Source organism: Passer montanus, unplaced genomic scaffold (genome assembly GCF_014805655.1).
Source record: "Passer montanus isolate IOZ18808 unplaced genomic scaffold, ASM1480565v1 scaffold146, whole genome shotgun sequence".
In the NCBI taxonomy this organism is placed as follows: domain Eukaryota; kingdom Metazoa; phylum Chordata; class Aves; order Passeriformes; family Passeridae; genus Passer; species Passer montanus.
Genome location: NW_024361607.1, coordinates 875,342 through 887,098, shown reverse-complemented (window position 1 = coordinate 887,098; position 11,757 = coordinate 875,342). Strand labels below are relative to the sequence as shown.

General features: G+C 45.5%; 1 protein-coding gene across 1 annotated transcript; it reads left to right on the top strand.

Moving 5' to 3' along the window:
• Positions 1-6,990: 6,990 nt before the first annotated feature.
• Positions 6,991-11,596, top strand: APOLD1 (apolipoprotein L domain containing 1). The gene is made up of 2 exons (XM_039700920.1): positions 6,991-11,064; positions 11,147-11,596. Exon 1 carries the CDS (start codon positions 9,107-9,109, stop codon positions 9,845-9,847), a length of 741 nt encoding a protein of 246 aa, XP_039556854.1. The 5' UTR covers positions 6,991-9,106; the 3' UTR covers positions 9,848-11,064; positions 11,147-11,596.
• The last annotated feature ends 161 nt before the right edge of the window (positions 11,597-11,757 follow it).

Below are 11,757 nucleotides of genomic sequence, written 5' to 3'. Positions count from 1 at the left end.
TGACCCACAGTTTTGGTTTGGGTGGCAATGTACATGTCTCCCTACCAGCTACTGGCGGGGACTCAAGTCTTCTTCCATCCCACTCTGAACCATGACATTCACATCACTTAGACACTTTTATTTCCTCTGAAGCAGCTGGTCTTAAACCTCTGGCTGACTGCAGCCTTTGTGGTTCACTGGCTCCCTTTTGGTGCCCACCCTGGTCAGGCGGAGAACAACCACCTGCAACTCCTCCACTTTCTGCAGAGAAGCCAGGAAGATGAGCTACCACCTCATAAAAACAAGCTCATAATGGCTCAGAAGAGGTGGACAAGAATCCTTGAGGGAGAAGAGGTTGCCCCCTCTCCTGCCCCTGTGTTGCTGGAGGGCAGGGATGGAAGATGATGTTCCCAGCACTTTTCTAGAGGACACTGGGATGCAGAGCCAGCAAAGGAAAGGAGCAGTTTGGCACAGATGTCCAGCAGCTGAAATACTGCCCTGAGCTAAGAGCAAAAATAGCTGCTGGTATCACTGCACCTGTGAAGACAGGGGAAATGTGTGAATTTGGGCACGCAGGCAAATTCAGAGAAGAGCTAGAGGAGGAGGAATGCTTCTGGTGGGTTGTTTCACCACCTTACTTTTCAGCATATGTAAGGTCTGTTATGTAAAGTGCTTAGTTGTGGGATTCTGAATACATCCGTGTCTCTTGCTCCTTTTCCACTAACTCTTCTGGCAGTTTTGAACTGATGAACAGATTCTAAGATTTTTTTAAAATCACCTGCATGAAGCAATATTCTTTCCTTCTTGCTGACATCTATTCATCAAATGAGGATTCCTATGACAGCTGTCCAATCACTTCCATATTAATAATCTAAAAAAAAGACATTTTGTTCCAGAAACCTTACAAGGGAAATATTGTTGTTGGTTTACAGAAACCTTTTATTTTCCAAGAAATATAAAGATAAGAATGCAGTATAATATGTCATTAAACATGAGAAAGTCTCAACCATCCCCAGAACAAGAGAATGTAAAATCATGAGCTGATCAGTATTATAAAAGCTGTGCCAGGTCAGAGGGTAGCTTCAGGGAGCAAACATTCATCTGAAACTAAGGTCACCTCCATTCACCATTTGCTCTGCCCAGGAGGCAATAAGCAAACCTTTGGCTTCCTCCCTGCCTCTGTTTCCCTACATATCAGGTGAGAACAAGAACCACCAAAGTTCATTGAAAATGCTGCAGAACAGCAAGGAAATGAATTGTCTGTAGCTCCATGTGGATAATCAGAGGTCCTGCATCCAAACTGATGTGATTTTTGAGTATACATCAGGAAATGCGTCAGCCACCATATGCTTCCCGAAATATAAAAAGTGGTGAGAAGTAGGCGGCCTGATTATCAATGCCTACTTGCAATCTACCATGCTATGGAGGGAGAGATTCCTACTGAGGAGCAGATTTTAGGGAAGGAGACAGCTGCTTTCTAGGCTCTCTCATTACCACTCGCTGTGGGAAGACCTGCCCACAGAACGGCTGAAGAAGGAAGAGTTTCAGGTGCAATGATTGGTGTGCACTAAAGCTGAAGGAAGAAGGATGCTCATCTTCAGACATCACTGCAAAGAGGCACAAAGTACAGCAACAAATTTGCTTTTTGCGATGCAATACAGCTCCCTGACTGCACCAGGTTCAAGGAAGGGCTGAAAGGAAGAGAACATATTCACCCTTTCTGCCCAGTTCCAGTTCTCCAAGTCTGCAGAGCTGCTTCAAGTGTGAAAATGTTTTTTTCTAGAGCTATACCAGCTCACTACAAAATGTTGTCATCTGCTCTGAAAACAATCACTAGATGTCTGATGTGCTGAAAATATAAAATAATACTCAGCATAGAGGGGAGCCCTAGGATACTACAAGAGATATTAATCAAAATCTGATTTTGGTATCAAGAATGCAATTTGTCCTTAAAGGCAGAGTTCACAAACACTTTTCAAAGCAGGTTTGTGAAATACAGAGACTTGATTCATGATGGACATAAAGGCCATCCCAACAGCCATATATCTCCTGCTGAATACTGAGTTAAGTATGGATGCAAGCAGTGGTACCTGTATGACAAATATTTGGGAGGTACAGGAGGCCACACTGCATGCTCATAGCCAGATGGCCTTTTCTCTTTGGATCCAGATGAGATCCATCCCTCTCATGCAGGTGCTCTGTCATTCAGAAGTGTTCCCAAGTCTTGCTGGTGTCAACAGGGTCAAAAGGTACCTGAAAAATCCATGAGGGGGACAGGCAGAGATGCACCACTGCCACACACAGTCTTCCACAACAGCATCTCCTGCTCACTGCAGGACAGCAAGGGCTGGTTTAAAGGACCAGCTCTGGCCCAGAGCAGTGTCTGTGGGACAGGATATTTGAAACTGGAATATAAACCTAGCAAACCTGTGGGACATCGAACGAGGCAGGAGAGAGATAAAGAATTGCTGTCCATAATTTGTCATATATTATAGAGCAGGTGCCTGGAAGAGACGGGCTGAGCTTTTGGGGATGACTCTTCCTTCTCCGATCTCTAGAGGGAGCTTCAGAGTGTGAACCTCTAAAGAGGGCTGAAATGAGGAGACATGCATCTCTATCTGAAGTTCAAGGTAACAGTTTTCAACTTTTTCTGGACTTCTTTAGGCCTCTGTGTCTGTGTCATGTTTCCATTGTGCCAGATGGGAGGGTTAGTCACTGTAGTGACAGTAGCTTTTGAGGTTCCTAGGCAATCTCAGAATTTGACAAAGCAGTCAGCCAAGATTTCAAAGACACTGACTTCTTGAAAGCTTTAAAAAAAAAAGTAGATTTTGTAGGTGAGAAGAATCCAGACTCCCTTCTTTCAAGAGAAATGTTGCCTTATGAACTGAGCCATCAAGAAGCCCATTGGAAAAGCGACACGCGAAACCAGGTTACCTTTTACCAACCTAATAGGTTTCTTTGCAGCTCTGGAAATACGTTAACAATTCTCCATTTTCTATAGTTCCAGAGGGGATGGGTAGCCACGCTTGCTCTGGTGTGGAGCTGCTGCTGCCCCTGCTAAGAGGTGAACAGAGAAAAGGCCCCAGCAGTGCTGGTGCCAGCAGAACTGTGTGTGGCTGCACTGAATTACATCAGCTGTGCCACGGCAGCGCTGGAGGCTCACGGGCTGCCTGAGGAGCTGCTGCTCTGTGCACCAGTCTTGTGCCACACAGCCTGCACTGAACATGTCATCAAAGCTGGCAAGTGGCAGAGTAAGCTGCTCTGTTTAAATGCATTGCAGGAATTCATTCTCCACGTCCAAATAAATACTTGATCTCTGCAAACGCTGCTAACAGTGTTTTGACAAGGCGATTTAGGATGGTATTTCTGTTACATGAATGCAGGCACAGTCAGTGTGCTTGGCTAATTTTCTGCATAAATGGAACTAGCAAGAGGTGTTCTCATCCCACAGGCTTTCCTGTTCCCCCCACCCTGTTCTTCTCTTTGCAGCTTTCCTCAAACCCAGCTGAGGACCCACATACACTGGAGCCCAGAGCAGCCTGTCACATTCTGGAATGCTTTCAAAAAATTAATTTGAACCTGCTGGTAAGGTTACTAAAAGCTGACACAGCCATTTTGTTCCAATTTGCTTTCTTTGGTTTAGTTTTGGCCTATTCTAGTTTCTGCTGATTCTGAATTAATATCTTGCTGTGAAAAGTTAAGATTTGTCTTTGATACAATTGATACAATTGAAAAAGAAAATTTAAAAAAATGTGTAGCTCCAGGGTCCAGTAGTTAAGGTTGAAAGTACCAAGCATGGCAGAAATCTCCTGTTAGAAAGATGGTATATAAGTGTAAATTTACTCCAATTTTCTCAGTGATTTGATCAAAACAATGTTAGTAAAGGAAGTGTTTATTTGAAACTCCAGCTTCAAATGATACACATTTGCATTCAAATGTTACATCACAGTAGCTGCAAACAGCTTCAGATCAGACACTTCTGCCATACATCCCTTCTCCTGGAGAGACCAGGAGCAAAAAACCAGTCCTTTCTGCCAAAATCCCCTGAAAGGAAGAGAGCTGAGGCAATAAAACATCCTTCCTTCCCTTTTCTGGTCACCTGCTCCCACAGAGTGCCCTCAGGCGTTTCAAGAGGATGTGGCTGGATGGGAAAGGGTGGAGCAGAGGTGCCCTTTTTGGCCAGGGTCACTGTGAAACACCTGCTGTGCCCCTTCCACCATCAAGCCCAAGCGCTTTGCAGGTCACCAACAAAGAGGCAGCAATGCACAGCAGGCAGCATGGTCAGGGCTCCACCAGCTTGCAGAACCACCCAGGGAAGGTCTGACCTACTCCACACATCTGGAGATCCCTGATAAGCTAAAGATTCACTCCAGACAGGCTTTGGAGCCTGCCTGGTGACCCAGCAGGTGCACTTACATCTGGACAAGTGCACTGACGGCACTAGAAGCCTTTCAGTCCTTGGCAGGTGCTGAGAGAAGACACTTTTCTCCCATCCAGCTCCCATTCCCATCTGCTCATCTTTGCTGGAGGTGGTCTTTCTCATTATCAGTGGGAGAGAAGACCAGCAGCCCCACCAGAGGGATGTTTGTGAGAGTGTCAGCAGGGACAGGAACAGATAGCAAAATGCTGTGGTAGGGCTGCTTCCTGGGAAATAGTGGTTCTTTTTATAACACACATCTCTTGTCTAAAATCACATTGACATCTGTAGCTCCTCATGTGAAGTCCATACTTTCTGGGTATGCACCTTATTATAGGGGTGCATTATGGGGAAACACTCTCTTTAAATGGTGAAGGAGCCCAGGGATGATTCATGTGAGAAACCATCCTCAGCTGAGACCAACATCTGATCTTGAGTGAAGTGCAGATCTTTCAGTGGGCATGAAAGCCTGTGAGGGAATAGTCACAACAGGGAAAATGGGAGAACAGTCAATAGGGAAAATGAGTTGTCTCTTCTGCACCCTAATCAGGTCCTTGCCCACAGACAGCATTGCAGGAGTTTCTGACAATATTTTGCAGCTGAGTATATTGAAAGAAGACAACTGTGAAAGGAAGGAGAGCATCTAAAACTATGTCATTATCTTAGGCTCATTCTAGACCCTTTTTTTAATTTTTCTTTTTATTTTTATTTCACTTTTACCAAAACTCGCTGTCCTAACAAAGACATATCTGCAGGCACAAATTCTAACACAGATGCAGTCACATGAAAAAAAGTGCCCTATTCTATTTGGGAATGTGAGAAAAGAACGATCAACTGCAAACACTTGCCAAGGCAGATGGGCTCCAATTCAAGCATACGCTTGCTAAAACAAAGGGAAGGGCCAAAGCGCAGTTTCCTTCAGTGTCAAAGCTCACCTTCCTGTTAACGTGCAGTATGTACAGATTGTACCAGACCAGGACTGCATATTTGGCATCTTTAAAATGGTGTTTTCTCTTTTCACGTCTGTGACAGTTTGAAATAATTCTTCCATGCTATTTATTTTTTTTCATTCACGTTTCATCTCCTGTAGGTACACCCCTGAAAAAACATTTGACATACTATTTCACACCTGTTTTAATGTAATTGCCAGGACTGCATATTTGGCATCTTTAAAATGGTGTTTTCTCTTTTCACGTCTGTGACAGTTTGAAATAATTCTTCCATGCTATTTATTTTTTTCATTCACTTTTCATCTCCTGTAGGTACACCCCCGAAAAAACATTTGACATGCTATTTCACACCTGTTTTAACATAATTTAAAACTAAGTTGCTGTTGAAATGAATAATCCTAGCCTTCTCCTCTCTCTGCCTGCTGCTTCTCAGTCTCAGCCCTTTTTAAGGCCAGCTCCAGCAATTGCGTGGCTACACATCCCACAAATTCAACAGGAAAGCCTCACCATTCAGTGACAGCTAGATAGCTTTCAGATTAGATAGGTCAGGGGCAAAATCAGAGCTTCCCTGTCAACAAATAGTCCTGAAAAGCAAGAATCCACCAAACAAGAAAGTAGATGCTCCATCTTCAAGCACAGCTGCTCCAAAACAGTGTCCCCAGGACCTCAGGTCCTGTGTCAATAAAGACAACGTCACTTTGGACTACCACTGAGTGCCATCAAAAAAGTTATTTTTCCTGACGCCATCAAAAGAATATTTGATTAAAACTGGCTCTGGTTCAGCATGGAAGGCAGCACCAGGAGTGGCACTTAGGCTGTTCCTCCCCAACACCTTCATCACTTCTTCCCTCTGGCCACATCTGTATGGCACAACTGCCAGGCAACAGCAGGCAGCAGAACAGGGGATCCTAATGATCCTTTCTGATTACTGATTGCTGGACAGGCACTTCAGGAAAGCAAGAGGGCTGTTTCTCAACCATTGTGGTGCCTATGGTTAAGAAACAGAGTAAAACCACAGGGTGATCACTCCTTTTGCAGCATGTTTTATGTACTGGGAAGGAGAAGAGATGGGAATTCAGAGTAATGATCTTGCTGTGGGGCTGCTTCCCTTTTATGGATTCTCCCAAAGAGCTGGGATTTTAAAAGTACACTGGCCTTGAATGGAGTAGTTGGCTGGCTGATAGCTCCCCTGGCTCTAGATGTGTAGTGGAGGGAAACTTAAGTCATCAAACAATTGGCAGCTCCAGCATGGAGTAAAGTCAGTTGCTATTTCAGGGAAAGGAAAAGCAACTGTTCCCTGCAGGGAATGTCTGCACTACCTCAGAGCCAGGAATAGGCTGCGATTTTCAAACTTTTTTTCCACCCCACACTTCAGGAAAAGTGAACACACAATGTTCATTCGCAGGGATCGTTTCCTGAACATGATGTGTGCTCACTGTCCCACAGGTCACTTTCCAGTGTGTCACATCCTTCTGCACAAGGGAGAGCAGGAAATGGCAAACTCCCAGTATGAGGCAAAGCATTCCCATCGCAGCAATTGGTCCACAGGAGCTATAAATTGGTCTCCTCCAGAAACAGATCAAAATTTGTCTTCTGGGAGGGTGGCTGGAAACTGAAGGTAAGTTTGAACCAGTAATTTTTATGTGTCTCCGAGTTCTCTACTAGGAAAGTGTTTGCAGATTTTGGACTAAAGTATACCTTTAGTGCTGGGGAGATTTTTCTCTGTGAGCAGGAGGTGGATTTTTTTCTGCTGGTATTAATCAATATGAAAAGATTTGCATCACTCCATGGCCTATGTTAGCTATTGAATGATTGTTCTAATAATTCAGTGAGATAGTCACTGTTATTATCTGAGACAGTTCTCAGCAACTAAATCTTCAGAACAAATTGTTAAGAGGCTACTGGAATTGATATATTTAATGACCATCATATTGATCTGTTGTGAAGTTATTGGTGATATAATCATTGTCCATTTCAATGCTGGTATCCATTTAGATTGGTGTTAGTCCTTGTGTTTCTAGCTTTATTTCTAATTATAGTGTAAAAATAATAGGACACAGCTTCCAGTTGAGAGAAGCACAATGTATTAAGTGATTCAAATGACCCAATGACACCAAGAGACACTGGGGGCATTTTTGAAGGGCCCAGGGGGCATCTTAAAGGTGTGAGATGGATTAGGACAAGCCAGCAGAAGGGGGAAAGATTGCAGTGAGAATTCTTTATGAATACACTTCTGGATGGAAAGACTATGGTACAAAGTTTTCTCTTTCTGAAACATGAGGGTTCTGCAGAGTGAAGCCCCAAGGATCCTAACTACGCAGTGTGACTTTATGAGGGACCAGGCACCTTCAGTCCCCACAGTACAGAAGACTTAGAAGGGAAAAGGTAATGGCAGCAATGAATAGTTTCACTTGGCTTAGCGACAGGGTCTTTCTGCTACAGAGACTCCTTTTGGCTGTGAGGGCATTATGGGCTCCAAACAGCTTCTCAGCTCTCTGGCTGGACCTTGCTAGGTGCAGAGGCAGCACAGCTGTGTGCACAATGCAGTGCTGTGAAGCACAGAAACTCTGCTTCCACCAGACCATCAGCTACACCACTCCTGTTGGCTCTGTTGCCTCAGGTTCCCTGTAAGCAGGACTGAAGTTGCTGGCTTCCTTTGTAGCATTTTGCAGCCCTAGAGCAACCTGAAAATGTTTATTGGAACATTTCTTTCTGCACTTGTGGTAAGGAACAGAGACAGCAAGCAGAGATTGTCTAGCACAGAAACACTGAAGATTGATCTCCTAGAAGCAAAGCCTCTCCTGCTATCTTGCCAGGGGAGGTTTCCCAGACCCAGCAGTTTTCAAGCTTTTTCTATTCACAGGCTTCTGTATTTCCCGTTTCCCCATCTGCAAGGGAGTGCACACTAAAAATGGGCCTGCTTTTCTATGTGCTGTTCACGACTCTTATTAACAAGGTACAGAGGCCCCCATGCCACTGTAACTGGGTATTTATAACCACAGGGCTAAGCACCACAGAACAATAGTTCCCATCTTTGTTCATACACTGACACTAAGTTACAACAGGAAAAAAAAACTCATGCTGCAGGGCCTTGAGTTGCTGAAGCTTAAAGAAAGGAAGGATGTTCACAATACCCATCCAAGGCATTAATAAACTCCTCACCTCCTATATGGAAAATTCAGACATAGACTCCACTCAGCAGCTTCCCTCTGTCCTCCTTTAATAGGAAATCACCCCTAAACAAAAACCTGGGATGGTGGCTTTCACCTCCTTGGAGTCTGACCTTTCTTGTGAAAGATGTTCTTCTATATTGCAGATCCTCTGAATCCCATTGGGGGACAACAGATTAGTTCTGGCAGCATTACTCCTCTGGGCACTGAGTCACCTAATCTCAGGGGAATTTCTGTCCCCAGGGTTTCAAAAGACCTTTTGTGTCTTCACAGAGATAATGGTAGCAGCACCTCTGACCCCAGTCCTCAGGATATTTCAGACTTTGCAGGGATTAAGAAAAACATTTTAAAGTTTTACTATCTGAAAGTTACAATGGAATATGTAATTAAAAGTACACATTCATATGGGTATGTGTGTGGACGTGAGTGTGCACGCGTATGGAGATGGAAAACCTTTCTTGTAGCTGGGCTGAAGCAACAAAAATTTGGCTGGATGCCATCCCTGAAACGGTGGTCCAGGATGAGCATGTCTCATGGGGGCTTTTTGACATAAATCCCACCCCAGACTTTTCTTTCTCAGGACAGAAGCCATGGAGAGGAACGGTGCTGCCTTTCTGCCGACACCAGACCCCACGCACCACTTCCACGTAGCGCTGCTGGATCAGAGGCGGAGGCTGCGTGGCCAAATCGCTCACCTTCACAAGGCAGCTCGGAAACTCAACCAGCTGCGCAAGAGGTCCCTGATCGCCAACGTCAGCGGGAGCACGCTGACCGCTGCCGGAGCGGTCACAGCCATCCTGGGGCTGTCCCTGAGCCCGGCCACGCTGGGAGCCTCTCTGCTGGCGTCGGCCGTGGGTCTGGGCCTGGCCACGGCTGGGGGGGCCGTCAGCATCACTTCCGACCTCTCCTTAGTGCTCTGCAATTCCCGGGAGGTCAGGAAGGTGCAGGAAATTGCAGTGACTTGTCGGAAACAGATGAGGGAAATACTCGGCTGCCTGGAGTTCCTTCGGCGGGGGCAGGGCCCGGGCGACCCTGCGCTGCGCCAGTCGGAGAAGAGGGCATCCATCTCGCTCTACAACTCCGTCTGCTTCATGGTCTTCTGCGGCTCCCACAGCTTCCTCGTGCCAGAATGCACAAAGGAGGTCACTAAAGTAAGCCAGGCTGTGCTGAGGGCCAAAATCCAGAAGCTGGCTGACAACCTCGAGACCTGCACCAGGGCAATGGATGAAGTCTGTGATCTTCTTGAGTCCAGAGCAGAGCTTTCCCCACGTACGAGGAGACTCAGCTTGCGTGCTAAAACCACTGCCAAGAGCCTGAGACCGTCCAGCTGAAACAGTGTTTGGTCCATATTAAAACTGGGTTTGGAGGCATTACATTATTAACTGTGAGCATTAGCATTGCTACCTGTTGTTTTACAGTTCACGGTGCTGATGCTGTGAGGCAGACATTCTGCAGACCCCTTTTTCCCCAGCCATCTCCACTGCCCTTCTTCCCCAAGGCAGCAAAAAGAAGTAGGTCAGGAGGCAGATGAAAATACCTGATGCTGACTGAACCTGGTTTGTAAACAATTTATGAATTTGTGTGTGGTACAAGGGCTGGAGTACCCTAAAAAAGCCAGCAGCTGCCGATTTCCAGTAGAGTACAATCCCATTACCAAGGTACATCTGGAAAGGCTGCAGAAAGAAGCTGCAGCTCCAGATATGACAGACTGTATGGATCGTTCACCATCCCAGGGTGAAATAGCAGGGCCAGAATTTATCCATTTTGGAGAAACCTCTCCAGACTGAGAACTGTGATGTTTGCATTCTATTTATTTACCTAGAATGATTTTAAGCTTGTGATATTGTATTTAAGAGTGTATATATTTTTTTTTTCTTTTTTTTAAAGGAGGCCTCTGTTCCAAAGGAAAGCTGTTGTTTTTTAGAGTAAAAGCAAGTCTGTAGCATGTGAGAGCAAGTTACCTGTTATTTTGCTGTGAGGGAGGGCAAATCCCTGTAGGACAAGGAAAGCATGACCTGAATGCTGATAGTAATAAAATAGGTGAAACAGTTCAAACAGTGACAATAAATTTTAGGAGCCAAAACAGAGAGAAGAAGAGTGGCCCTGGGACCAGAGTCTGCCTCAGGGCGTTGGTGGAAGGAAGCAGTTGTATCTCCTGCAGCAGGAAGGGAAGGGTAGGTTGGTGTTATGTGATGGGAGCACACCTGAGAGGTGGAGGTGCCACTCTCCATGCAGTTGAGCAGCCTGTGAGACCCAGAGTGGATCATCTGTGAGGGGGGAGGCAGCACTCATGGAAAGCTACACGTACTCCTAGCACTGCTTCCCACAAAAGGCTTCATATCAGTGAAATACTTGTGGGTACTAATATTCAGGAGGGGTAGGGAGGAGTAGGATGATTCAGTGGCAGAGCCCCTACAAAGCAGGAGCAAGGACCGGGACCCTGTTTCAAGTGACTGTTCTGCTGAATATGCCCTTTGTGATTTTGAGCCATCAGTACCTCAGTTCCCTGTCTAAAAACGGGGATAGTAGCACTTCCCTACCTCACAAGGTCTGGGATCACCCCACTGAGCCATCAGTACCTCAGTTCCCTGTCTAAAAATGGGGATAGTAGCACTTCCCTACCTCACAAGGATGTGTCTGGGATCACCCCACTGAGAAGTGCCCAAGTATGGTGATGATGGGGATCATGTCAGTACCTGAAAGAGGTACAAGGAAGAGACCCTGAAACTAGCTTGAGGTGACTCAAAGAGGTAATGCAGAGGTAACTGCCTCCACAAGCATGCCCCAGTGGATAAGGGAAACTTCGCCGCACAGGCACAAATCCAAGTGATCAGAAAAACCTACCCTGTAATTCTGCAACACTGACCAAATTCTTAGGGGGGGCAGCACTTCGTGCCACAAAGGTTGAATCCTTGTCCTTTTTGTCCCTTCTTTTCATTATATCAACTTTGTTTTAATATGTTGTAAGAAGAATAAAAGCTCTGTTTCCCCAGAGTGGGACTCAAATGCTTTTGATACCCATGCCTGTTTGCCAGAAATGAACAAGTACACTGCTGATTCAAATAAATGAATATGAAGCACTTTTGTGTCAATGTCTCTCAGCACTCCTGGAGGTGATGTGCTGCACACATTGTGCATCTCGTCTCTTTATGCACCCCTTATGAAATAGCTGATGATATATCTGCACTAAAATTCATCTGCTGGGGATGCTCTCACCCTGCCCCTGCTAAGGACTGTAACA

Bases quoted from the DNA above. Each gene is read 5' to 3' on its own strand.
- APOLD1 (XM_039700920.1), top strand. From the start codon at position 9,107: ATGGAGAGGAACGGTGCTGCCTTTCTGCCGACACCAGACCCCACGCAC.